This window comes from Pseudopipra pipra, chromosome 21 (genome assembly GCF_036250125.1).
Source record: "Pseudopipra pipra isolate bDixPip1 chromosome 21, bDixPip1.hap1, whole genome shotgun sequence".
Classification (NCBI taxonomy): domain Eukaryota; kingdom Metazoa; phylum Chordata; class Aves; order Passeriformes; family Pipridae; genus Pseudopipra; species Pseudopipra pipra.
The window spans coordinates 5,031,307-5,058,301 of NC_087569.1; the positions used below are offsets into that span (position 1 = coordinate 5,031,307).

The following is a 26,995-nucleotide window of genomic DNA, read 5'->3' on the forward strand; positions in this document are numbered from 1 at the left end:
CCGGGAAGGGAATCGTAGGATTGTGGAAACATTTAATGGTTTGGGTTGGAAGAGACCTTAAAGATCATCTAATTTCAATACTCTTTGCCATTTCGAGCCCCCAACCTGGGCTTGAAAACCTGACCAGCCAGAAGCAGGGGTGAGCATCTACCCAAAATCATCACAAAACCAGCCATGATGGAAAGAAGGCAAGAGTCCATGCCTTGGTTTTGCAACCCCTCCCTTGGCCCATGTTTCACACTGCTGCCAAAAACACAGCCAAACAAAAAAAGTGGTTTTGGAAGATGCTGCTTTGGGGGAAGAACAAGTAAACAGGGCATCACTGTGCACCAGCCCTACAGTCAACCTCCCTCCTTCCCACCCCCTCTGAGCTCTCCCAAAGCAGCCTCTCCCCAAATCTCCCCAGATTACACCTGGCAGAGTAAGGGAATGGCGAGGAAGCATAATAAATAAATAATAATAATGACAAAAAATCCACCCCCCTCTCCACCCCTTACATAACCAGTGTTGTCTTAATCCTACAGGTGCTTTGCAGAAGTAAAAAGGATTTGTTCCTTCTGCAAATCCTTTTTTTTCTTTTTCCTTTTTTTCTTTTTTTTTTTTTTTTTGGTGACTCATCCTTATCCACCCGTGGACACACCACGGGGAGAGGCTGGGGGGGGGGGGGGCTGTGAAAGGTCTGGGAGGCTGTGTGACCCCTCACTACATCCCTTAAACCTCTGTGGGGTTCAGCTCCCCTGTCCTGGGGTTCCCTCTGTCCTGAATCCCCTGGTAGGGGAAGGCGCTCAGAGGTGAGCCCCCAAAATCCACCAGTGGGACAGGAAAGGTGGGCTCTGGGGCTGGATCCCAAACCTGCCCCTGGAGCCCACTCCAGTCACACTGCGCTGCCTTGTGACCCCTGGGAATGTGGGGGTGTGGGGGGTCACCCCAAATCCCCTCTCCTGTGCAGCCTAACAATGAGTGTTGGGCTGGTAGAAGGGGTGAGGAAAGGCTGTACCCCCTTCTCAAGGCACGGGGGTGCCCTGCCAGGATTTGCGAGTCTTGGGGTGCCCTCTGAAGGTTTGATGATCTGAGGATTTGAAGCTCCCCCCAAGCATTTGGGGTGGCGCCCAAGGATTTCAGATGTCCCTGGCGGGGGTTGAGTGCCTGTCCGAGGATTTAGGGCCCCCACTGAAGATCTGCGGTTTGGGGCACCACCCGAGGACTTGGGGTGCCCGTGCGAGGATCTGGGGAGGCACCCGAGGATTTGCGGTGCCACCGACATTTGGGGCGCCCTCTCTGTCGCGGCCCCCACCCCAGCCCACGTGCTCGGTGGGGGTGGGTGCCCACCCGCCGGGTGCCGCCCCTGGGGGTCCCCAGCCCGGTGCGCTGCGAACCGAGGGGGGGCGGCGGGGCCGGGCGGGGCCCTTTAAGGCGGCGGGGGCGGGGTGGGCGGTGCGGGGGGCGGTGCTGCCGGCGGGGCGGGGGGCGGCCGGGCCGGGCAGAGCCGAGCCGCGCTAAGCCGAGCTGAGCCGAGCCGAGCCGAGCCGAGCCGAGCCGAGCCGAGCCGAGCCGAGCCGGAGCAGCGAGCGGGGCCGGGTGAGCGCATCCTCCGGTACCGGCACCGGGGGGCGGCGGCGGAGGGGCGGAGGAGGGAGGAGGGCTCTTGTTTTCCCGGTTTTTCCCCCCGCCCCCGTTCAGGAGCGGACCCCCCCCCCACCCGGGAGAGGGTCCCGCCCCCCCCACCCCTCCCGCCGCTGCGGCGCGGTGGAGCCGGGAGGGTCCCCGAGCCGCCCCCTCCCCTCGCCGCCGCCGGGCCGGGGGCTGCCGCCGCCTCCCACCCCCCGCGGCTGGGTCATCCCCCCCTCCCGGTGAGCATCGGGCCCGGCGGGGGCGGGAGGGACGGCGGGGGGCGGTGATGGGGCAGACCCGGCGGTGCCCGGCTCGGCCCGGTGCGCCCGGGGATGGGGGGCTGCTCCGGGGATGGGGGCTGCACGGGGAGAAGAGGGGCTGCCCCGGGAATGGGGTCTGACCCGGGGATAGGGGCTGCACAGGAAGAGGGGGGGCTGCCCCAGGGATGGGGGCTGCACAGGGAGAGGGGGGAGGCTGCCCCGGGGATGCGGGGCTGCACCAAGGGTTTGGGCTCCCCGATGATGGGGCTGCCCCACGGGAGGGGGTTCTGCCCCCGGGATGGGGGGCTGCACCGCGGGGATGGGCTCCCCCCGGCCATGGGGGCTGCCCCGGGGGGATGAGGGGCAGCCCGGGGGGGGGCGGCAGCCCCGGAGCTGGGGGCGCAGGCAGCGCGCAGCACCCCGCGTGGATGCTCCGTGATTTTCAATCATTATTGTCTGCCTGGGTTTGCGTGAGGGGTGCAGGCAGCTCTGGGGGGGTCCCCACCTGGTCCCCCCGGACCCTCCGGCAGCCGGTACCTCCCATCCCCGCGGGGCCCCGGGGACCCCCGTGGGGCCGCTGCGGCTCCCGAGCTTCCTCCAGCCCAGCTCTGCTGAGCCTGGGTAGCACCACGGGGAGGCCCTTGGGAAGCGGAGGGACTTTCTCCCTGGCCCTTCTGCTTATTTCTGGTTTTGGTGGAGTCAGGCTGGAGCCCAACAGGGCTGTGGCTCAGGGGTGAGATGTGCCCGAGGATACTGCTTTCACTCCAGGGTCTGACAGCCCAATCCTTTGCCTTCCAGGTCCCTCTGAATGGGTCTGGTCCCTCATTCCAGCGTGGAAATCGATGAGTTGAAGTTATGCATTTGACCTGGAAGAGCCAGGCTGCTGACGCTTTGGGGACCCTGTGAACTGGAACGGGAGAGGAGGTAAAACAGCTCTGTCCACCCAGCATTCTGCCCAAAATCCCTGGGAGGCCCTGCTGATTTGTCTTTGAGTGGATGAGGAGCGGCTGAGGGAGCTGGGGGGGCTCAGCCTGGAGAAAAGGAGACTCTCGGGGGGACCTGCTCGCCCTCTACAACCCCCTTACAGGAGGGTGGAGCCAGGTGGAGTCGGTCTCTTCTCCCAGGTAACAGGCAAGGAAATGGCCTCAAGCTGTGCCAGGGCACAGATATTAAGGGGATATTGGATATTAAGGGAAGTGTCTCCACTGATAGAGTTGTCAGACACTGGAACAGGCTGTACAGGGCAGTGGCAGACTCAGCATCGCTGGAGGGATTTAACAGACATGTAGATGTGGCACTCGGGGACATGATTTAGTGGTGGCCTTTGCAGTGCTGGAGGAACAAGTTGATGATCTTGGATGTCTCTTCCAACCTAAACAATTCTATGATTACTCAGAACTCCCCTCCACAGGGATTTTTAGAAAGGCATCTGGGGATGCCTTTCTAAATAGGGATCATGCTCCTAAACTCCACAGGCTCTTCCAAAATTCTTAGCCCCCTTTCCCTGAGGCCCTTGGCCATCGTGTTTGTACAGACAGGTGGGTGTGTGCTGCCAGGGGATCTGCTTAGATGGGATAGCAAGTGCTCTTGGACCTTCCCTCTGTGTCCTTCAGTGGTATTTCCCAGTGTCTCACCATCATTGTGATGCTTCAGTGCAGCCCAGGGCCACCGCTGAATAACTGATTTCTAAAAAAGTTGGATAATTCTCATGGAGATGCTCCAGCCTGTTGACATGTGCTTGGGAAGGGCATGGGATTGCCTGCCCTGTCTGGTGTCTCACCCAGCACAAGGTGACCATTATTCTGTGCCATAGAGGGGGATGAGTCAGCCCTGGGGGCTGCAGGATGGAGCTCCCCTGTCCTGCTCTGGGTGCGGCTTTGGGGTTAAAATCACCACCTTCCTCAAGTGTGAGACCCTCAGTTGGCTCAGGGCTGCAGTGGCTGCTTGACTGCAGGGCTGCCTCTTTTGGCTGAGCCATCAGGTCTGTTCCCTCTTCTCCTGGACTGTGAGCACATCTCATACACCCTTGTGGCTGGGTGGTCTTGTCCAACCTCCTCTTGTCCTTCCTCCTTGGAGGGAAATCACCCATCTCTTCGAGATGAGGATGTTGCTGGCTAATGCCTTTCCTCTTCCTCCTCCTCTTCTTCTTCTCAGCAACCAGATGATGGTTGCACATCTGCTGGCCCTGCTGACTCAGGCTGGCCGGGGTGCCCCGGGGCCGTGCTCCCAGCCCCAGGCCAGCGGAGCTGCTCCTGGCAGCGCTCCCTTCCCGGAGCACCCGCCCGTGGGTGCCCTCGCCTGACCTCGGCTGCTTTCCCTGCCCGGGGATGCCAGTGAGGTGGTGGGATAAGGGTTGGAGACTTGTGCCTGGCTCAGTGCTCCACTTCCCCGTGGAGGCTGGCAAAGGGAACCTGGGGACTGCGGGGAGCATGTGGTACGCTCCCAGGAATTGCAGATTTGAATCCCAGCTGGTTCCGTTGCAGCGGAGAGGAGAGGTCATCCCTAAAGGGAAAACTGCAGCCCATATCTGACTTTTGTTAAAGAGAAAGCCAGAAGGGCTTGGAGAATCCCTTTGCTGTGGGAGCACCCGCACTGCTGGTGCGGGGTCTGGGTCTGGGATGAGACTCAACTCGCACAGGTTGTGCCATGCTTTGGAGCTGGGGGGACAGGAGTGGGACCCAGTGTGCATCCACTTCCAGGGTCCCATCAGGATGATGGGAGCTGGTTTATGCCCTGCTCCACTGGGTCCTGGCAGCATTTGGCAGCCAAGACCCTGGGGCAGGAGATGGGCTGCGATGGCATCGCAGAACCCTGGGAAAAGGGATGATGGAGAAGTTGGACACAGCCTGTGAGTCCCTCTGACGTGGTTGTGGCCATGATGGGTACGAAGGTCTGCCTGCCCAGGAGCATCCCTGCACAGCAAAAGGAAAAGAGATATTTGAGGTTGGATCTCCAGCCAGGGTTGGCAGCCGTAACAGGGTGTTTTGGCATCATCTGGTTGGGGGGGGGGTTCAAAGCCCACTGGAATTTTTATTTTGCTTAATACACCACTTAAGCAATTAGCAGTGATTGTAGCAGTCCTGGGTGAGGCGCTGGGAAGAATTGAATTTCCCAAGCTCAGATACCATTAGGCAGCAGTTTAAGGCTGTTTGCAGGCGGGTATGAGACAGTGATGCGTGTGGGGAATTAGATCTGCAACACACAAAAACATAATAAGGAAATTTGCTACAGAACTGGGTAACTTTATCTGATGTTTATTATGTGCCTTAATTGAAAAACAGTCTTAGGGGGTTCTCTGCCATAACAGTGGGGGATCCCCAGTGATGGCTGTGCTGTATCCATCAGGATGTGCTTTCCTGGTTTTCCTGCACCACTGACTCACACAGCTCTCCCCTCAAAAACACCCAAGGAGCCCCTCCATGGCATAACGGTCCACAGGGCAAGAGGAATCTCTTTAAAGAGTTTGCATCTGTTTTGTGAAGTGCAGTTGGGTTGATGTTGTGGGGCTTTTTCTTTAAATCCCCTGAGTTTCAGGTGCATCCAGCGGTGGGGAGCGAGCAGATAAATCTCCTGTTGTTTGGCATTTCTGAGTCCAGGAAGGGTCTGCCCCCGGGTACCAGGTCAGTGGTTAATATATAACAGGTGCACAGGACACTGTGCACCCACAGCCTGGAGGTGGGTGGATGTGCAAATAATTTTCCAAGGATGGGAAGGCGAGAGGAGGAGGAGGAGCAGGAGGGTTTTGTTGTGGGCTGAGAGGCGGAAGGAAATCGAGGCTTAGTGAGGGAAATGTGAGATTGCTTGGTTGGGGACAGGGCTTCAGCCACTCCTTGGGGGAGGCTCTGCTATTGTGGTAGTTAAAAATAGACTTTGGACTGGTTAGTTTTCTGTGGGAAGTCTCTCCTGCCAGAGATAGGCATGTGAGGTGGCATCCAAGTGAGAGGGAATGGACAACAGCCTCTGACTCCTTTACCTAAAGCTCTGTTTTTATTTTCTTTTAATATCTTATCTTTTGGGCCATTGAGGGGAGGTCTTTGCTTTATTCCCAGACACAGCTGCCTCCAAGGCCCAAGCTTCATCCATGATGCCCAGCTGTACCAAAGTTTTGCTCAGCATCATGTCACTGCACCCTGGGGACCTGGGTGCAGCAGCACCCTGTGGCTGACGTGTCCCTCGGGTCCCACACCAGTGTACCCCGTGGCCTGAGTGGCTTGGGTGGTGCTCCAGCCCCGTGCATGGGCTGGCAAGCGTGGTTCCCTGCAAGCTGGATGGAATTACTCAGGGAAGAGATTATCTAAGATCCAGTGGATCTTATCTATTGACTCGTCTTTATTTTCCAGCAGCTGTCAGCACGGGAGGTATAAAATACACTGGGGGGGGATTTTGGAGGGGAGGGATAGGAACAACCCTGTGATATGGTCAGAATAGTGAGAAATGGAGAAAATCTCAGGTTTTACTGGAGGAACTGTCATGGGCCCATTTGCTCATTGGCAGGAGTGTTGGGGGTGACATGGGGATGCAGAACTGGGAGATATCACACAGCGCTGTGGGGAGACCACCATGTGTGCAAGAGCAGGAAGAAGGGTCATTTCTTGCCTGTTTTCTCTTTGGAAGATGTGTCCCTTCAGCACCTGCACTCCAAAACCCTGCCCTGGCCATCCAGCACTCCTGGGTGCTTTGGTGCATCTGTTTTGAGGGCTGGTCTGGCTGATGCTGCAACCAGAGAGATCCCTCACTGGGAAGTAGAAAAAGGCCTGAAACCTTTTCACTCTGGAAAAATATTTTCTAGGCTGCAAGTGTCAGGTGGACCCTGAAGTGCATCTGGAGTGGAGGGAGTCAAAGCATGCACTTACCAAGGGATTGGTTCAAGGAAGGTGGTTTGACCGTAAAATTTGAGGCTGAAATGCTGTTTGATTAATATTTCAGTGGGATGGACAGTAAATGAGAGGAACAAAGATTGTTTCCATTTCTATCCAATTCAGGCAGCCAGTCTGATTTAAGATCAAAATAGTATAAATAGTGCTTGGAGCAGTGAGGAGTATGGAGAGAAATCAGCTTCTCCCACGCTGGGGCTGTGGTGGGGATGGTCAGGGGTCTGGGGGATGTGAAATGAGGGCAGGTAACTTCTGCTTCTGCTGCCTTATGGCTTTCTCTTCCTCAGCTCAGCCTCTGCATGCCCTTAAAGCTCTGATGGGTCTTGAGGGGCTGGGGATGACCCTCGAGGTGGCAAAGAAACACCCTGGGAGGAGGTTGCTTGGTCTTTGCATGGTTCAGGTCTGCTGTGGAATGGGGGGACATCATCTCTGTGGCCAGTGCATCCCTCATCCCGTTGTGCTTGCACAGTAAGAGCAGGGATGATGCCCTTGCTTCCTTCCTGCCACCGGCTCTGTGTGATGCTCACTCTGCCCCACTGTCCTAAGGGCAGTCAGTCCCCATCCCGGTTTTAGCTGTTTTCCTGCGTGCCTGGGGCAGGCAGTGCCTTGGAGCCGTGCAGGCAGGCTCCAGGCTCCCTCCTGAGCTGCCAGAGGGGCTGCCTCTGCCTGTGTGTTGGGAGCTGCCTGCCTGCCAGGATCACTTCGCGCCGGGGGGGCCGGGACGTATCGCCTTGCTCTCCGACCTGCTCGTGACTCGGGGATCTCCTCTGGCATGGCACGCTTAGGTCAGGCGCTTTTCTTGGGGGAGCAGGTGCCTGGGTTTCCTCATGTCATTCCCGAGGGATCAGGATCACCAGCTGGGGCTTTGAGTGGCATCGATCTTGCTGGAAACCGATCTTGCTGGAAGCCAAGCAGCTTTCTGGACCAAGGCAGCCAGGACTGGGCTGGGGACCACCTTCCCCAGGAGCCAGGGATTTGCTGCACACCCTCCCATGCAGGCTTTTCCTTCCTCTCCCGTCCTTCCGTGGCTTTGCTCCTGGAGCTCTCCCACACAGGTGGAGGTGGAGGGATGCAGGCGGGGATGGAGGGATTCAGACTTGCCACCCACAACCTCCACCAGACAGTGTTTTTGCCCACCGAGGATCACTTTGTCCCAGCCTGGCTGCGCTGGCCGGAAGGGAAACATCTCTTTATTAGGGATGTTTCCTTAAATAAAGCCATCAGAGCCAGTGCTGGGCTGGCTGTGCTGCCCATCCCATGACCGGTGTTGCGCATTCGGGTTATTAACACCTCATTAGATGTTGGTTCCTCCCCACGCCTCTGGTTCAGCAAATCCCAGTGGCTTTGTTGTTGCTCCCTTACTCCTGCTTCACCGGGGAGTTGTTTTTTTTCTCCTGCGCTTCTGCTGACAGTTAAAATTTCGTTTCTTCTTGAGGTCAGTAGCTTTACTTCGACTTTCAGATCATTCTGTGTGCACCCCCCAGAGCAGGGGGTGCCTCAGCATACCTTGTTGGGAGAGACTGTCCTAACATCACTGCCAGGGGCTGGCTCTCACCTGCCATCCCAACCTGGGTTTCCATTTGGCCAATTCCAGAAATTCCTTCTTTTTTCCTTCTTTTTTTAAACCTTTACTCACTTTCCCAAGTGACAGTGACAGCAGACACAGCACTGCCCTGGGAGGAGTTTGGGGACTCATGCAGGTGGGTTAGGAGCCCATCACCAGCCTGATGCCATGGTTGCCACTCTGTGGCTTTCCTTTCACGACAAACCACCTCATTTTATATATCCATGTGTTTTGTGTCACCCAGGCCAGGGACTCGAAGCTGTGGCCCCTGGGCCGGTTCTGGAGTGGGCTGATGGCACCTCCCAGGGGATCTGGCTCCTTAGCAAAGTGCCCAGAGCACCCTGCAGCCCTTGGTAAGCCGGGCTGGCAGTGGATGGCCCTTCCCCTCCAAAAAGCAATTGCAGTTTTCCTGTTTATTTTCATCTTGAGCTTATTTTCGTCTCCGCTTCCACCGCTCTGCCCGGGGATGCTGTCTGTGGCATGATAAGTTATTTCAAGAAGTGGGGCAGAGCTGTTGGTATGGAGGGGAGTGAAGGCACCCAGATTAAAGGTAAATCTACACAGATAATTGGGAGCCTGCTTCCCGCAGAAACCAGGTAAACAATGAACCAGGGGCGGGGATGGCTCTGTGGCCCCAGAGGGATGGCTCTGTGGCCCCGGGGGGCTGCCTTCAGCCACCCCACCCACTCCCAGCCCCTGCTCTTGGGCCCTGGCAGGGGGGCTCATGGACCAGCTCCGGGCAGGGGGGGCTGGATACATGGCACAGGGTTAGTAATCCCCGCCTCCTCAGACCTGCCAGATGTCTCTCCTCTAGCCTTCATTTTTATAAATTGGCCTTTTAAAGTCTGTCATCCCCATGCAGATGAAAGGAAGATGCTGTGATGCCTCTGCGTGCACATCTCCGAGCCTGAGCCCGGCTGCAGTGCCTGGATCTCGAGGCTTTTTGTTTGGGGCTTGATCTTTTTTGAAGTGCCTTTCTTTTTTTTTCTTCTTTTTTTTTTTCCCTTAACATCTCAGAGTCTGTTGTATCAATGTATCTTGATTTCGGGCAGGCAGGCCTCCTTCTGAGCACCTCCTGGAGAGAGGGATAGGGAGAAGTGTTCTTGCCCCATCTGGGGGGGATAAACCAGCAAAGCCCTTGGGCTCAATACCCAGGGCAGATGCAATTAAACCCGTCACTGTGGGGCTTTCTCTCCTCCTCCTAAGCCCCTTTCTCCTCTTTTCCCTCTGCATCCTTTCCCCCTTCCTTGATCTTGCTGTGACTGCTTGGATTGGCAGCAGGAGACTCCTTTTCATCTCCCTTTTCTCCCTGAGCCCAAATACTCCTGGCCTGTGGCTTGGTGCCAGGGCAGCTCCTGGGGCATGGCAGAGCTGGGGCTGTGAATTTTCAATTCAAAGGGCAGTAACTGCTGCCACAAGCCGAGTCTTTAAATCCTCTGCTTGGTGATGGATGGATAATTAGGAATTTCATTTGCTGGGCGGGTAACAAACAGCTTTGCATTTTCTGTTACTTTCCTGTTGTCTCTTGGGGAAATTCAGACACTACTCCTAAACTGCAGGGATGGTTTTTTTCCCAGCTGGCACAGCTCCCTGCTCAGGTCTCCAGGAAAGCCCTGTGATGCTGGGGAGAGCCTTGCCAGGGATTTCTGCAGGGGCTGGGGCTCTGCTGGAGACTGGTGATGGTGTTGTGGGATGTGAGGGGCTAGTGCAGGTCCTCACTGCCTCCCTGGCACAGCCAGGACACCAAGCAGCATCCCTGCCTTAAAGGTGGGAAGATGCTACATGCATCGTGTTTCTATTGAGATTTTTGTTGCCTGTGTGGGTTTCTCCTTGTTTGAGGGGGGTGGAGAGCCACTTCCTGGGATGGAGGTGCTCCTGGAGAGCTCAGATGTTTTGTGCTGGTAGGTCAGGTGGTGCCTCATCTCCGTGGGGGTGTACTGGGGAAATGGCAACCAGTTCCTGGCCACAGCTTCTGCTCTGTATCGCAGCCTTTGGGGCTTGGTCCTGCCTGTGTCTGGTGACTGACGTGGTTGGGGTCTGGAGGACAAGGAGCGGGTTATCCCAGTCCCCAGTGCCTGCCCTGATCCCGTGGCTTGTGCAGTTCATCTGAGCAGTAATTAATTATTGGCCGTGTAAGCTGCTGGCGGGATCCTGCGCGTGATTTATTAGCAGGAGTAATCCCTCGCCAGCAAAAGAGCTGCTCTGTGAATGGAGAACAGCAAAATCCAGGGAAAGAGCTGCTCTGTGAATGGAGAACAGCAAAACCCGGGGGGACTGTCGTGTCCTTCCAGAACTGGATCCCCCAGGCACAGTTCCTGCCTGGAGCACAGCAGCCGCAGGCACCCCTGGGCTCTGTATCTGAGCCGGCTGAGGTGGGTTTGCCAAACTGCTGCCCTCGGGGGGGGGAAGGAGGGGTGTCTGAACATGTGGACCTTGTTTTTGGGGACATGGGCTGAGCAGTGCTCCACTTGCTCACTGGCCAAGGCTCGCTGTCACCAGTAGACCACAAGCAGTCTCACCACAGGGAGATGATTTTTAAGATGCATTTGCTGCCAGGGTCTCCCTGAGGCAGCCGTTCACACTACCCAAAGCCTGGTAGATGTTTGGGAAGTGCAGCATAAGCACCAAGCTGGACTGCACACATGCCCTAGCAGGCCCATGGCTGCTGGGAGAGGGACCAGTGTGGAGACTGGGCAAAGTGATGCTTCTCCCATGGGCATGTGGGTTTGGTCTGCAGCTCCCATTAAGCTTTGGTGTGCTCCTGGGTCTGGCTTTTGTTTTCTTTTCCCCCTGTACCCCATCTACTCCTTGGCCTCTGTCAAGGACCTGTCCCAGGTTATCCATTACCCCACAGTGCTCCAGTGAGGAGGGTGAAATACCAAAATTCATGTGGCAAAGGATTAGGGCAGAAATAGAGAATGGAGAAAGAGAAGGACCAGCTGCAGGGTGCAGAGGGGAGGGCACTGCCAGGAATCCTGATATTCCCTCACCCTATGGAGAGCTGTGCCATGCCCAGGCAGACACACAGCGAGAGAAATCCTGAAGGCGAATCCCCCCGGGCTCCTCCGGTCGGGGACTCCTTAGCGGTTTTATGATAAATCAATAACGCTTTTGCATGGTCATAATCGTAAAATAAGTACAATTTATGACTGCTGCCGGGGCCAAGATTTTTTTCTAGTGTATGAGGTGGAGAGAGAGCGACACACAGACGATTGCCCGCAGCGTTTCCCTTTGCACAGGAGCTGCAGACTGGCTCCTGGAGACCCCCGTGTCGGGAGAGGGCAAGGTGGGTTGCCCATGTCCGTGCCCAGGCTCACGCTGTGCCCTTGCCCCCACAGCCTGCCGGCAGGTGGAATGGGGCAGCCATGAACGGCGATGCCCTGTGCCAGGAGCCCTCCTCCCCGCTCCCCGACTGGAGGGAGTTCTGCAAGCTGCACGCCCAGGCGGCCGCCGTCGACTTCGCCCAGAAGTTCTGCCAGTTCCTGAAGGAGAACCCTCACTACGACACCCCCGGGGCAGAGACCTCCTTCTCCCACCATTTCACTGCCAACTTCCTGGACATCTTCAGCCTGGAGGTCAGCCGGGTGTTCGTGTCCGACTCGCCCACCAAGTACAACATCGTGCCCTTCGTGGGGCTGCAGAACTGCCACGTCCCCTACGGGCGGGAGGTCACCCCGAGGAAGGAGGAGACGTCCACTGAGTCCCTGGACAGCATGGACACCCCGCTGGGTGCCAGCCGGTACCTGACCCCGGCGCAGCAGGTGCAGGCACGCAAGGTGTCCTCCTACGGCCAGTCCCGCAGCTCGGAGGACGTCTCCATCCACGCCGCCGCCAAGCCCAAGTTCAAGAAAGGCTTCTCCTTGAGGAACATGAGCTTGTGCGTGGTGGATGGCATGAAGGAGATGTGGCATCGCAAGTCCTCTCCGGAGCCGGGCGCCGAGGCTGCCCCGGGCGGCCGGAGGGCCGAGAGGGAGCTGTGGCCGGCCGGGGGCAAGGAGCCTGGGGACCCTCGAGAGAAATGGACCCACAAGCTGCGCCTGTCCAAGGTGCCCTCCTCCAAGGTGGAGCTGGTGGACATCCAGAGGGAGGGGACGCTGCGCTACATGGTGGCCGATGACACGAACTGTGTGGGGAGCTCACAGTGGCAGAAGTGCCGCCTCCTGCTCCGGAAAGCAGTGAAGGTGGAAGGAGAGAGGTTCCTCCTTGAGTTTTATGTCCCTCCAAAGGTAAGTCCTGGCTTTTCTCCACTGTTGTTTTTATGAGCAATTCAAGCAGCAGTTGGGCTTTGCTTGAGGCTTTTCTTGTTTCCACTGCTGAGCTGGGATGAAATCCAGCTCTGGTCCAGAGGGAGGTCTGGTGCTGTGTGGCTGAGGTGTGAATGGATGGGAAAATGTGATTGAAACCTATCCAACCTGCAGGCCAGAGTGAACCTTGGCTCTGTGGGTGTTGGTCTGTGCCTCTCACTGAAACATCGTTCCTTCTGATAAAATACAAAACGTGCATTTAAAGTGCATCTCTCTGGAGAGAGGCTCAGCACTGGTATGGATGGTGTGCATCACTGGGAGCTGGACTGGGAGCTTCCACAGGCCAGGGACTGCACAAGGTCTGGCTGGAAGGAGGCAACCCCATGTCCATGGCATGATGCCTTCAAGGGAGCCTTCAAGAGAGCTGGAGAGGGACTTTTGGAAAGGGCGTGGAGTGACAGGACAAGAGGGAATGGCTTCAAACTGAAAGAGAGGGGGTTTAGATTGTACATTATGAAGAAACTCTTGGCTTGTGAGGGTGGTGAGGCCCTGGCACAGGTTGCCCAGAGAAGCTGTGGCTGCCCCATCCCTGGAAGTGTTCAAGGCCAGGTTGGACGGGGCTTGGAGCAACTTGTCTAGTAGAAAGTGTCCCTGCCCATGGCAAGGGATTGGAATGAGATGATATTTAAGGTCCCTTCCAAACCCAACCATTCCTTGATTTTATGCACAGAGGATCTGGTGGGTGTGGGCTGCATGGAGCAGCGCTGGCTCATCAGCTGCACCTAAGGGGTAATAAACTTGGGTTAAAATGGAACAACTGCTGCTCTTAAAACATTTTAGAGAGAGCTCATAGAGGGATTTTTTTTTAGTGTATCTTGATTTGTCTCTAAAAATCAATTTGAAATTATTTTACAGCAACTTTTATGAACATTGTCTGCTCCTCTGTTATAATCACACCCTGCTCTAGTTTACAGCTTTCTCCCCTCATCCCATCTTGCTTTCCATCTGGCAAACGATTCAGCTGTAAAAGTGGCACCAGTCTGGCACAGCTGGAAGAAAACAGCTTTTTTCTGTGGCAGCCACAACTTTGTTTTTGCACAGACCCTACAAAAACTATGGCCATGTCCTTAAATCTTTAAAAGGAAGAGCCTTCCCGGAGAAGAGGGGGTTGGAATGAGATGATCTTTAAGGTCCCTCCCAACACAAACCATTCTGTGATTCTAAGCCCTTTCTCTGGCTCAGCAGTGAATTATCACCTTGTTTCCTTTCCTTTCGAAGCAGCTGCCGCCTCCTTTCTGACCTTCTCCTGTGCAAACACCAGGATGGAAAAATTCCCTGGGGATGGGCAGAGCCTTGCAGGGTTGAGACGTGTCTGGAGGCAGTGCTGGGGCTCCAGGGCTGGCAGAAACGGAAACATCCTGGAAGGGAAAAAGCAGTTTCTGTTCTGTCTTGGATGTATTTATTTTCATTTCCCAATAAAATTGGGAACTGAGCCCATTATTGGTAACCTGCAGCCAGGAGCTGCTCCCTGGCCTCATCCTACTCCCTGCACCCAAGGCACCAGGCACAGGTTTCAGTGACTAAATTGCATCCCCACTTCCCACATCCATAATGCTCCAAATCCCAGAGCCCTGGAGAGCAGCTCTGCAGGCTCCTTTGGGGGGATTTGTTATAATTAAAACAAATATCTGGGGAATTTGTTGCTCAGCAAACACTTGGAGTGGGAGGCACCAGGTCCTGCCCCCCCATCAAGGCTCCGGCGGGTGCCAGGGGCCCTGGGGGAAATTCATTTTTCTTTATTTTAATGTAATTAAAATTCCCTGCATGGCTGAGGCTGCTGTGTCGGAGCTTCTCGGTTGAAATGCTGCTCCTGTGCTGGATAAAGGGAGCTGCTTTTCCACATGGGAAGCGTCCCCCATCAGATAGCACAGTTCTCTCCCAGCAGATCTCCATCGGGAGAGGGTTTAAAATGGAGAGGAGTAAGTGGTGTTGGCAGAGCTGGCACTTCAGCCTGTGCTGGAGCAAGGAGGAGGTTTGGCACTTAAATGCACCTCCCTGCCTTCCACTGGGCCTCCTCTTGGTTTAATTCAAAGAGCTCAGAGTTATCAGAACGGGAGGGAAATCAATGCTGTTTATTCCCCCGCTGTAATAACCACACAGGCTGAGCTGATCTCGCCTCTGAGAGCTCCACTGCGTCGTCCCCAGGGACAGTTTGATTCAATTGAGTGACTTTTTTTATTCATTGATTTCTTTTAATTTATTTTCTTTGGGTTTTTTTTTTTTTCCCCTCTTTTCCCAGGCTTCCAAACCCAAGGTGAGCATCCCGCTGTCGGCCATCATCGAGGTCCGCACCACAATGCCACTGGAGATGCCCGACAAAGACAACACCTTCGTCCTAAAGGTGAGAGCAGGGTGTGTATCCCTACGGGAACCCCATCTGCACCTGCATCCAGCCCCTGCTGCAGGGATGCTCAGTTCCTGAGGGGATCGTTGCCTTGGCTTTCGGAGCTGAGATGCCAACAGCACTAATGCCCCCCATGGGATCCCTGCCTCCTCCACCTGACACCTGCGTATTTTGGGATCGAGCTGTTTGCCTGGCTTTCACTGTGGAGCTTGGCTTCTCTGTGTCACCAGGAGACAGGTTAAATTAGTGTCCAGGGACAACCTGCAAGGGAAGATACTCCTTGGTGCAGCTGCTTGTGGTTTTGTGGCTGCCATGGCCCTGGATTGGTGGCACATGGTGGCTGTTTCATTGACACGGGGCAGTGGCACTCAGAGCTCTGGTCTAGTTGACAAGGTGGTGTTCGGTCAAAGATTGGACTCCATGATCTTGGAGGTCTTTTCCAACCTTAATGATTCTATGGGAACAGCAGTGCAGGGCCACTGAGACCCTGGGGATCAACTACCCCACATGAGTCTGTGGGCACGAGCAGAGTGTGAAAGTCTCTCCAAAAAAGACTTTTCCATATCATGCATTTAATTAGCTTAATGCTGCCTCCTGCTCTGCTGGAAGGCAACAGCCTGTCATGGCAGATCAGGGCTGAATTTTGCAGGGTCCTGGCCACCATGATGATGGATGTGTTGTTGGACGTGGTGTTTCTCTCCAGCTAATGGGGTTGTACTTTCCCACTTATGTGGACTCGCACTCTCCATCAGAGCTGTGGGATGTGCCCAGCTGGGAGGCAGCCCATGTACATGGAGGACACCAGCATTTCGAGCATTTCTGTGTCCTACCTCTGCTCAAAAAACACTTCTCTCCCTAAGAGCTTCTCCCCTAAGAGTGTGTGGCAAAGCAGAGCGGAGGGGCCGGGCTTCCTGGCTGAATGAACCTGCTCGAAAGCTTAGAAAACTGTGAAAGCAGAGGAGGGGAAAAATAAAACCTGGCTTTGTGAAAACCCTTGCACCTGGTAGCCTGCTGGCCCTGGCACACATTCCCATTGGAAATCATTTTCCACCAAACCCAGCTCCTTGTCAAGGTCCCACACCTTCTCCTGGCACCTCCTTTGGGGCATCCTCTCTGCCCCAAGGGCTTCTTGCTCTTCAGCCTCAGCCTCTGCTGTACTCCGTGTCCACCATGGCCATGGAGGGCCATTCAACTGTCTTCTGTGTCTCAAAGACCAACCTCAAGAGTCTTCTGCCATCCAGACTGACCAGCCCAAGGTCCTCCTTGCTTTCCTTGCAGGCTCTGAAGAGAGAATTCCCCAAAGTGTACATGGGGCCATGTCCCAGAGCAGATAGGAAGGATTGCTTCTCCTTTGATTGCTTCTCCTTTCTTCTTCCTCTTTATCCAGCCCAAGCTGATCTAGTTGTTTTCTTCATACCCCAATGATGACGATGTTGACTCACATGCAGCTTGTGGGCTGGTGTAACCCCTCAATGGTTTCTGCAGAACTGCTCCAGAGTTGTGGTTCCCCAGCCCAGACACCCCCAGCAATCGGTGTGAGCCCAGAGCTTGCCCTTGTCCTTGAGCTGGAGGCATTTTCTTCCACTAAGCATTTCTCAGCTTTGACAAGAGCATTTCAGTTCTTGCCTCATCCTTCAACACACTTGCAGAGTGGTGTCACCCATGAATTGATCAGGCATCCTCGCTTGCCTTTGTCCTAATCGTTACTGAGGAGCAGCACGCACAGAGAGCCTTTGATGAGCATATCCCTCAGCTTTGACCATCAGCCATCAATAGCCTCTTAGCCATTGATCACTGCTCTTGGAATACTGCTCATCAGCTACCTTCAGTCATGTTTTCTAGATCTCCTTACAAATCCCACCTCAACTGTGTTGCGTCAGTGTCTGAAGCGTGGCGAGTCCGAGGATGTGCCACTGCTTCTCCCATCCCAGGGGCTGTCACAAGCATGAGCAGATGAGTTTGACTGGGTTTGGTCATGACAAATCCCTGCTGGGGGGGATTCAGCTCTGGGGGTGCTTTCTGGGTGTCCATAAGGGTCAGTTTCTTTGGCTGCTGGAGGAGAACTCTGGGCTCGTCCTCTTCCCATCTTCTGGAGCCAAAAATGCTTTATCCATCCTCACCACTAGCAGATCAGTGACTACTTCAGCCATTTCTTTAATTTACCTGGAGAATGCTCCAAACCCCACCAGTCAAAAAATGCTTGATTTATCAGGTACCTCCTGCTCCTGCCCTGTCCTGGCCAGGGTGCTTTCCCTGCCACAGGGGGAATTGACTGGAATCGATCCTTTGAGTGAGCAGAGGCAGCAAGTGCAGCATTGAGCCCCTCTTCCACTGCTTCCAGCCAGCCTTTGCCCTCCCCTCCCAGCTGTGGGCACAGAATGCTATTCCCCTATTCTCACATGCATTATCATTTGTGGGTAATTTTCTGTCTAGGCCCTTCTTGCTGGGTCATCTTCTGGCTGTTCTCCCATTCTCCTTTTGCTGGTTGGACTTGCAAAGGGGTGAAACACCCACAGGTGCTGGGGTGAAGGTTAGATGGGTAAGAGAGGGAGCTGAGTGCTGTGGTTTCCCTGCTGCCTTCCTGTGTGATGTGGACCCCAGTCTCAACCTTCACACACAACATGCAGGTTATGACGGGTGGAAAAGCCCCTGCCTTGTTTAGGGAGGCCACACTAGAATAGTTTCTGCCAAATTGCCTAAAAATGAGCAGGCAGCATGTCCCCAGCTCCCATCAGACACCAGGCACACGCAATTTTTTCCATTGCACAAGCAGGTGCTTGCAAAATACCCAAACCCTGCACGTGCTTCGCTTGCTGTCATGCTCTGCATGAGTGAGCAGTCCTGTCTCTCACATCAGCTTGGTGTGTTGTCCTCAGAAAGCCAGAGAAGCTCCTTTGCTCTGGTTAAACAAATTAAGGGGGGGGGTCTTTGCTGCTTCTCTACACCTCTGCCAGGGGCAGGATCACTCAGGCACAGCCCAAGCTGCAGCAGGGACGAGGTCACTGCTCAGCCTCAGCCAGGGCTCTGCTCCCTGCCCTCCCTGCTTATTTTCAGGACAGTGATTCAGTTGTTTGTGATTAATTTAATTTGCTTGGAGGTTGTCTCAGCTGGCAATGTGATACCCTCCTGGAGTCCGGATTGCTTTGCCAGCTCAGGAACGCGATGTGTAAAGCTCCGTGAAGGATGCAGGGAAACCTGCCAGAGGCACACAGCATCCCCTGGCATCTGCAGCCACTGATGTGGGGCTTCTGGGTTCTCCCTGTCCCCAGAAAGGCACAGCTGCTTTGGGTTTGCCATTTTGGATGCTCTTTTGCATCCTGATTTTTACTTAATGTTTTTTTCCCCGTGAGAGTGAGCTTCTTTCCCACCCCGCTGCAATCAGAAATCAAAGCCTCATGGACCAGCAGGCAGGAAAGATAACAGAGGAGAGGTTTAAACTCCTGGCTTTGGGGTGTGGCAGGGTTTGGGGGCAGAGAGCAGCGTAGCTTCTGCTCTACCTGTGCAGAGCTAGTTTTTTGGGGGCACTGAGATGATGCTGTCTATGTTGGTGCATAATGCCAGGTACCCCCAATGCTGCCAGCCAGGTGTGGTTTTGCCACAGAGGCTGTAACAACCTTGTAAAAAACCTTGTGATACATGTGCTAATAACAGTGGGGTGGGAGTTTTCCTCTGAGCCGCATCTTTGGTCAGGGGGCACACCCTTGGGCACAGCAGGACATCTCTGTGGGTCACCCCTCGGCACCCCTGTGCTGGGATGAGGCAGGACACTGATCCTCTCCTGCTCGGCGAAGTCCTGTTTAATAGCAGCAGGTTTTGTAGGGGTCCAGCTGGGTTATGGGGGGTGGGTGGCAGGACCCCAGCACTGCTGACACCATCCCACATTGCCTGCAGGTGGAGAACGGGGCTGAGTACATCCTGGAGACCATCGACTCCCTGCAGAAGCACTCCTGGGTGGCGGATATCCAGGACTGCATTGACCCTGGGTAAGGATTGCTGGGGGAAGGGGCCATGTGGGGCTGAGCTGGGCACTGCTGTGCTGCCCTCACCCCTGAGCACGGGTTGTTACCCCAATGCAGTTTTTGCTACTCAGGTTGTTACAGAAGTCCCCAACTCAGAGCAGTCTGAAAGATGAGTTAGCAGCCTGTGTTTGCAGAGCACTGGCTGCCTGTTCACCCTTCCCTTCTCCATGTCACCTCAGCCTGGCAGAGGCAGGTGACCTGGGAACTCAGCCTCAGCATGAGAACCTTCTCACACCCACCTTCTGAAGCTTTTATACTGTATTTGAGCTATTCTCCATGGTTTTTTCCAGTCTAGCATCCATGGTATATTTAAGATTCTGCTGGTTAAATCGATTTATTTACCTTTCTATCACAGTGGCATCAATACTGTCATTGGAGTCACAACTCAGCCAGAACCTCCCATCTACTGTTTCATCAGCCCATGCAGCAGGTTACGTATTAGGGAGGTTTTGTGCCCAATGCTGCTGCCCTTCAGCTGGCTCAGACAAGCCCAGCCTCTGGGGAAACCCTGGCACTGACCTTCTTGGCACAGTTTTGGAAAAACAAGGTGCCCATGCTTGCAGAGTTGAAAACCTCAAGCAAACCTGGAACAGGGCCTTGGAGAGTCTCCTGCTGCCTCCAGGCTGCCTTTGCCCCCTTCTGCTGGAGAGAGGTGGTTTACAGGGCTGGTTACTGTGGAGGCTGCATCTAGTGGGGAGGATGAACTGATGCGCTCCAGATTTTTACTCCTCCAGCTCCTTTTCCTGTTTTTTGAAATATATAATTCATTGGCACAGGTTGCCCAGAGAAGCTGCAGATGCCCCATCCCTTAAAGTGTCCAAGGCCAGGTTGGATGGGGTTTGGAACAACCTGGGCTAGTGGAAGGTGTCCCTGCCCATGGTGGGGTGTGGAACGAGATGAGCTTTAAGTCCCGTAATTCAAAAAGCAGTGCTGAGGCTGGGCTGCTGAGGGAGGCAGGGCTGGGAAAAGGCCCTTTTTTTCCCACTGCATGTTTCAGTGCCAGTTTTCCAGGCGGAGCCGAGCACCACGGCCGTGCTCCCCTCAAGCCACCGCGGGAGCCGCCGGCATCCCCGCGCCAGCCCCTCTGGCAGCCTCCCAGCCTTCTCTGTTTGCTTAGCACCCAGCGCCGTCCCGCTCTGGCCTCCGGACGTGACTGTAAAGCAAATAATAATGAACTCCAGAGCAAATAATAATGAGCTGTTTAATACACCGACACACGCGCTCGCTGCCAAGAACGAATTTCCAGTCAGCTCCCGATCCTTTTGCCAAGGGCTGCGTGCTGGAGCCGCCGCGTGAGCGCCCGGCGACGGCTTTTCTGCAACGCGCTGTTGGTTTTGGTTTCCTTCCTCCCTTCTTGTTTTTAGCCGGCTGCAGCTGAATGACTCCCAGTGGCTGATTCACGTACTGGCCACTAAATAATTCAGCAGCTCACGAGGGAGCCGTTACCACCGACGCAGACGCTTCCTCGCTGCCTGTGCCCACGTGGCCGCTGTTAAGCAAGAGCAGCCCAGTGCTGCCGGCAGCTCTGGCAGTGCCAGGCTCTTTCTGACAGCCAGGATAAAAATAGGCTGTGGAGCAAGTCGGATGCTTGTGCAAGAAGGATGCTGAAGTGCACGGGGAGGGTTGGCAGCAGGGATGCTCTGTGGGGGCTGCCCCCCTGCCTTGGTCTGTTCCCACTCGCTGGCTTGCTCCAGGCTTCTTGGCTTGGTTTTTTTTATGTCTTTTAGGGTTGTAATTCCTACGGGTTGGTAATTCCCTTTGCAGAGGGTGAAAGTGAAAGGGTGGAAGTTGGTGGTGGGATTGTGTGTGGGTGCACCGATGTCTTGCGAAGCAAAGGGCTGAGGGTCAAGGTGACAAATTTCCATCCAAACCAACAAGGCTGCAGCAAAATCCTGCAGCTGGGACTGACCAGCATGACTCTATACAATGGGCTTTCAGGGGTTTAACCCCTCTCACGCTGGTTTCTCACCCCCAAAAAGCCATGTTGTTTGGTGGCTGCTCTGCCTCTCTGTGGTGTTGGTGCTTCTATTCGTGGCAGCTCCTCAGGAGGAAGCAAGGAGCATTGGGATGTGCTCCCAGATCACAGCTGGAATTTTGTTTGGCTGAGTCCCCATTCTGTGCCAGTGAGCGGAGGTGCCACACGTGCATGTGTCTGTAGCGTGGCACTCAGCATGTGACCATGTGCTCTGTGCTCTCCCTTAGGGACAGCGGGGACGATATTGAGCTGGTGTCCTGTGCACAGGGAGCCTGTCTGCCAGGCAGGACAACCTCCTCCAGCTGCGAGTTCCTGGCTGACGGTAAGGACCTACATCTGGGAAAGTCTGGGAGTCCCTCAAAGCCATAACGTAGCTCTCAGGTGTCTCTGAGAGCCAAGGGTATCCAACGTGGTTGCCTTCAGAGCAGGACAGCCCCCAGCTTTGTCCAGTGGTGGTGGGTGATGCTGAGCCATGAGCCCATCCCTCTGCAAATTCCCTTCCAGATGTGCCCAGGCCGCCAGACAGATGCACCCTGCCCAGTGCTCACAACACCACCACGGCCACCGCCGTCCCCGTGCCCCACGGCCGGAGCAGGGACTCCCTGGGGGAGCTCCTCACCCACGTCCCACTGGAGAACTTCCTGCAGACCCTGGAGTCCTCCCCCACTGCACATCTCACAGGTACCGGGATGCAGGATGCGGCCCCAGCATCTCGTTCTTGAGGGAGAGGATGAGGGGGTGGGAGGGGGTGATGTCTGGGTGCTCCCTAAAAACCTGCTGTCCCTGCGGGCAGGGGAGGACAGCGAGGCAGAGGCGGAGATCAACCTCTCTGACTTCCCCTGGTTCCACGGGACTCTCTCTCGGATCAAGGCGGCTCAGCTGGTGCTCTTCGGGGGCGCCCGGAGCCACGGGTTGTTTGTCATCCGGCAGAGCGAAACGCGGCCGGGGGAGTATGTGCTGACCTTCAACTTCCAGGGGAAAGCCAAGGTGGGTGTCCTCTGCTTCTCTGTGAATATCAGCACCAGCCCTGCCCAGCACCCTGGGTTTCTTTCCTGCTCTGCAAGCAAGCAGGTGCCATGCAGTGACCCCAAACACAGCAGCTCTGGCAGGGCAGCCCCAGGACCGCCTGCCCTTGTCCCTCCAAGAGCCTTCTGCACCCTACTCAGCCCCTTCTATGCTTTCCTAACTGGATCAGTGCCTGCCATGCCAGCATAAGGTTAAATATTACTAAGTAATATGCATGGAAGCCCAGCCTAGCCTGGCACATCATCCCCTGCCCTCTCCTTTTTCATTCTGTGCCCCAAAGTACACGAATGCACTATGAAGAACCAACTCACATGGAGTTTTCTGCTGACTTTCTAGCAGAGGGCACATGATGTCAGGGGTTGGGATATAGCTGCCTGTTCTTGTCACTTGTCCTGCAAGAAGTAGTTCAGGGGGGCTAGAGTCTTCCCCAAGGCTGTCTGTGACACCGGGATTGGAGCTTCAGCCACCCTGGCTGCACCCAGCCTCCCTTGTCTGGGTGTTTCTTTACGGTGTTCATCCCTAGGAGGGGCCAAACTTCTCCTGGGGCTGCAGTGAGTAGGATTTTGCAGGAAACACCCTGCAGCAGGTTAAAAATGACAATCCTGAGTTAGGAGCAAACCACCCTTGGCTGATGGAGGTGGCTTCTGCTGCTGATTGCAAGGGTGGTCTCACCCTCCCAGTCCCCAGCTCATCCACTGACCCCTGTGCTTGCAGCACCTCCGCCTGTCACTGAACGAGAGCGGGCAGTGCCACGTGCAGCACCTCTGGTTCCAGACCATCTTCGACATGCTGCGCCACTTCCACACACATCCCATCCCCCTGGAGTCGGGCGGAGCAGCCGACATCACCCTCCGCAGCTATGTGGTGGCCCAGAGCCCACAGCCCGGTAGGTGCTGGAGCCGGGCAGGGGCAGGGCTGCATGTAGAGGGTTGGGTGTGAGGTTTGGGTGGTACCTTGTGTGGAACTAAAAGGGAATGATCCCTGGGATTCCCTCCCTACAGCTGTGCCTGTGCTGACGCACGTGGCTCTGGAGATGTGCCAAAGTGGGTGTTATCCCATAGAAGGCAGGCAGGGAGCACCATGCAGCAGCAGGACTGTGCTGGTGTGACCCCCGTGTCCCTGGCCATGGGTGTCAGTCCCCTGGCTCGAGCAGGAGAGGAGCAGAGGGGTCCACAGGGCTCAGAGCATCCTGCTGTGCTGGGGGAGTGTGGGCAAGGGGGGTTGGGGAAGGGCAAGGTCAAGGATGGAGAGGATGGGCATGGGATGGTGCCAGAGAGGGAGCACTGGAGGGGTCAAGCTCTTGTCTCCCTTGCAGATGCCGGCCCCCCACCACCCCTTGTGCCACAGCCCCCGGGCTGCCGGGTCGACCTACCACCTCCACACTACTTCTGCAGCACAGCACCCACCGGCCCGCCGGCCCCACCACCTGCTGAGGGGGTGGCCGTGGCCCCCCCTGTCACTGTCCCTACACCCTACCACCGCCTGGAGGGTGCCCTGGGCCCCCGGAGCCGCAGCGACAGCACCGAGCGCCGGCCGGAGCCCCCCACCGCCAGTGCCGAGGACTACCACGAGGCTGACAGCGCCCGGAGCCGGACCCGGGCCGTGGAAAACCAGTACTCCTTCTACTGAGCCCCCCACGCCTGGGGGCTGGATGGTGGGGGGAAGCGGGGCAGCCGTGCCCCTCACCACTCCACCAGCCTCGCCACCTCCTCCTGCCGCCACCAGCAACCAAACCGGGACGTCCTTCTCACTCCCTGCTGTTTTTGGGAGCTGTGTCAGCAGCAGGGGATGTCCCAGCTGGACCTTGCACCAGCCCCAAGGTTGGGGCAGTGCTGGAGGTTTGGGAGGCTGAAAGAGTCAGTGCCATTTTGGAGCTTGCAGCCTCTTCTTTTTCCCTCCGGACCAAGAGCTCTCCGAGGGCCGAGCCGAGCTCCCTGCATCTCCTCCCGGGTATGACCATCGTGGGATGGCAGCCTGGAGCTGTGACAGGCTCCATTCCCCAGCCAAAGAGCCTTGGCACATCCATTCTGGGGCAAGAGCCTAGCATGGCCAACATCCTTCTGGCACCATCACCCTGCAAACCAGCTGCCAAGGGACTCTGGCGTTTTGGGATGACCATGGAAATGGCAGATCTACGTGCAGAGACTTGCTCAAATACGTGGATCACTGAGAGGGCACCACTGAGGGTTTATCCAGGCTGGCTTTTGGGCTCCCTCTGAGGCATGTGTTTCCAACCCTCTGCCAGGAGAAGGTTTTTTTTCCAAAGCTTAATGAATTGCATTCAAGAAAGGGTTTTCCTGCTCTCCTGCCTTTTGTGTTCCTTTGTTTCCTTTCTCTCCTTGCTGTACCTACAGAGAATCCCTGGATAATCCCTTTCTTCCTCCGTCTCTTCCTTGCTTTCTCAAAACCTAAGCTCTCTGCAAGGGCAACAGCTCAGCCTTCTGACTGCTCTCTGCCACAGCTGGGTGATGTTTTCCATTGCTCAAGGCAAACCTTGGAAAATATGACAACACCCCTGCTTTGCATCAGTTGTTGGTCATTCAGGATGTCCAGGGGGGTCAGGCAGAGGCCAGGGGCTGTGTCTGGAGGTGAGGGACAGCCTTGCCCTGCAGGTGTTCAGCTGGGCTCCCAGGAATGAAAACACTACACATCTTCAGTAACTGCTATCAAAAGTTACTGTTTTTTTCTTAGACAAATAGAAATGCCCAGGAAGAGCAAAAGGAGTGGGGCTGGTGCCAGGTGGGTGAGCAGCCAGCCAGCACAGGGGGCCAGGCCAGGCTGATGGGCAGGATTGCCCTTGCCAGTGGTTGATGTCCCTCCCCAGCAGCTGTAAAACCCTGCCAGTGAGGGCTGGAGCAGCACTGCTGCCAGGAGGGACCAGGCACGCAGTTGTCACTGCTGCTTGGTGGCTTTTTGACAGAGCAATGCAGCTACGTGCACCTGGAGGAGGAGGTCCCTGATGGAGGTGAACCCTGGAGGAGAGTGTAGAGCAGAAACCTGCTGTGGCCAGATGTGCACTACGTTGATGCTTTCCCTACAGGTCATGGAAGCCCTTAGGATGCTTTTACAGGCCAGAGTCTGTGTGCCTTGTGTGGGGTGGGAGACCCTCTGGAAGGGCAGCTTTGCTTGCAGACAAAGTGCTTGCGTGTCCCTCTTGGTTTGCCTCCCACAGCTTGTCTTACCCAGCACCAGGGCTCCTGGCTCCTTGTGTGGCTGCCAGGTCTGGGTGACAGCGCTCACATGACCTGAGCCAAGTGGCTTTGGAGTGCCTGGACAGGTTTCCAGGTACAGCAGACCCCACCATAGCAGCTAGAAGTTACCACTTAGTGCAAAGAGAGGTACAAGACAAGCTACAACCTAACTCAAAAAAACCCCTTGAATTTGCCTGGAATTGGGTTGGGCCAAATTTTTATTTTTTAGGTGCCTTCTTTCCTGAGCTAGCAAAGCATGTCCCCAGCACTTGAGTCATTTGTGCCTCCCGCTTCCAGAGGGCAGGGAAGGTGTCTCCAAGGCTCCTTCTGTGATGTGACAGCTGTCTTTCTGGCCCATGGGTGTGTGAGATGAGAGCTGGTGGATCTCATTCCTGCAGGAAATGCCACCTTCTCCCCAAACACACAGCCCTTCGGAGAGCAGCAGGAGCAGTTTGCTCTTTTGAGGGTATTTCTTCTTCCTCAGCTCAGCTAAAACCCAGCTTGGAGGAGCCCATGCGGCAGGGAAAGGCTGATGGGTTGATGGGTTTAACCTGGACATGCTTCCTTCACACACAGAGTGAATTTTGGATATTATTGGTGATTTTGGATATGGCACAGACATCATCACTCTGGTTCCTCATTGAGGTCCCAAGGGGCTGGATGGGAGCACTGCCTTACAGACCTTCAGATACTGGCTGGTTTCTCACTTTTTGTGTCACAGGATAGGAAAAGGAGGGGGAAGCAAAGATCTGCAAGCAAAAATGTTAATTTGTAAATAGGGAAGAGTCTGGAAGAGTTTACTGTTGTGTAGAATAAATTAATTTTATTTAAAAAAAAAGGGGGAGGGGGACTTGATAAACAAATGGAGAACTCAAGTTTTGGTTTTAAAATAAAATCACTTGCAAAAAGGACAGCACGTGAGCATGACCTTGGAGTTTTGCTGGATTTGCTACATGAAGAAAGGAAAAAAGGGAGGGAGGGTGCTGTCATGTCACATGTGTGTAGACCTCGTTGCTATCTCGAGGCAGTTGGGGCTGGGCTCAGTCTGTCTCTGCCTGATGGAGTGCACTGAGGAGGGAAAGAGGGGTATTTTTCTCACTGCTAAGCAGAGGGAGGAGGAGGAGGATGGGTCCAGGCTGCACAGGACAGGGTTTTATCTCCTTCCAGTCTCTTTTTTTCTTTGTCTGGTTTGTCACTGGTGCAGGTTGAAATGCCTCCCTCCCCAGAGCAGTGTGGATAATAGGGAATGAGCAGCCCTGGAGTGTAAAGATGGACCTCCCTTGCCAAAGGCCTGTGAGAGTATCTCCCAGCAGCCATTCCCCACAGCCTGTCTTTCCCCCTCCCGTGCCTTCGTCTCTCCTGGGAGGCAGTGCCTCGTGTTCTGACGTTGTATGTCTTTCTAGTGTGCTCTTTTCTGCTGAGAATCCCCTGGGAAAACTGGGGCATTGTCCCAGACTGTTCTGTCACAGCTAAGCAGCGTGACAGACGCAGCTAACACATGGCTTTTGGGGGGGTGGAGGGAGCTGCTCAGCTCAGGAATCAGGCCTCGGTTGTGTCATGATCCATTCACAAAAATATTCCCTCCCCTGAAAGGCTCCAGAGCCTGTTCACTGCTCCTGGAGAGCTCATCCATCAGGAGCTGGGCAGCTGGGGAGGTGACAGCCCCTCCTTATGGATGACTCTGTTGCCCTCAAGGCTGGCACTGAGAGATGTGCCGGTGGGACAGCTGCTCTTCCTGCCTAAACCTAAACCATTCACACCTCAGCTTATTAGCAAATTGACTAACTACAGCATCAGTCTTGCTGGAAAACATCCCTTCCTTTCCTT

The 26,995-nt window shown here is 55.4% G+C and overlaps 1 protein-coding gene across 2 annotated transcripts; it reads left to right on the top strand.

Moving 5' to 3' along the window:
- The first annotated feature begins 1,509 nt into the window (after window positions 1-1,509).
- SH2B2 (SH2B adaptor protein 2) lies at window positions 1,510-26,079 on the top strand. 2 transcript variants are annotated; one of them, XM_064677806.1, is made up of 10 exons: window positions 1,510-1,578; window positions 2,670-2,795; window positions 11,648-12,535; window positions 14,853-14,954; window positions 18,849-18,940; window positions 21,179-21,273; window positions 21,456-21,632; window positions 21,745-21,938; window positions 22,692-22,863; window positions 23,293-26,079. In XM_064677806.1, exons 3-10 carry the CDS (start codon window positions 11,675-11,677, stop codon window positions 23,604-23,606), a joined length of 2,007 nt encoding a protein of 668 aa, XP_064533876.1. In that variant the 5' UTR covers window positions 1,510-1,578; window positions 2,670-2,795; window positions 11,648-11,674; the 3' UTR covers window positions 23,607-26,079. The 2 variants fall into 2 exon arrangements, with proteins under 2 accessions (XP_064533876.1, XP_064533877.1); XM_064677807.1 differs by lacking the exon at window positions 1,510-1,578 and adding an exon at window positions 1,603-1,850.
- The last annotated feature ends 916 nt before the right edge of the window (window positions 26,080-26,995 follow it).

Coding starts and splice junctions, on each gene's coding strand:
- SH2B2 (XM_064677806.1), top strand. CDS start 11,675: ATGAACGGCGATGCCCTGTGCCAGGAGCCCTCCTCCCCGCTCCCCGAC. Junction 18,941..21,178: donor CAGGACTGCATTGACCCTGG/GTAAGGATTGCT, acceptor GCTCTCCCTTAG/GGACAGCGGGGACGATATTG. Junction 22,864..23,292: donor GGCCCAGAGCCCACAGCCCG/GTAGGTGCTGGA, acceptor TCTCCCTTGCAG/ATGCCGGCCCCCCACCACCC.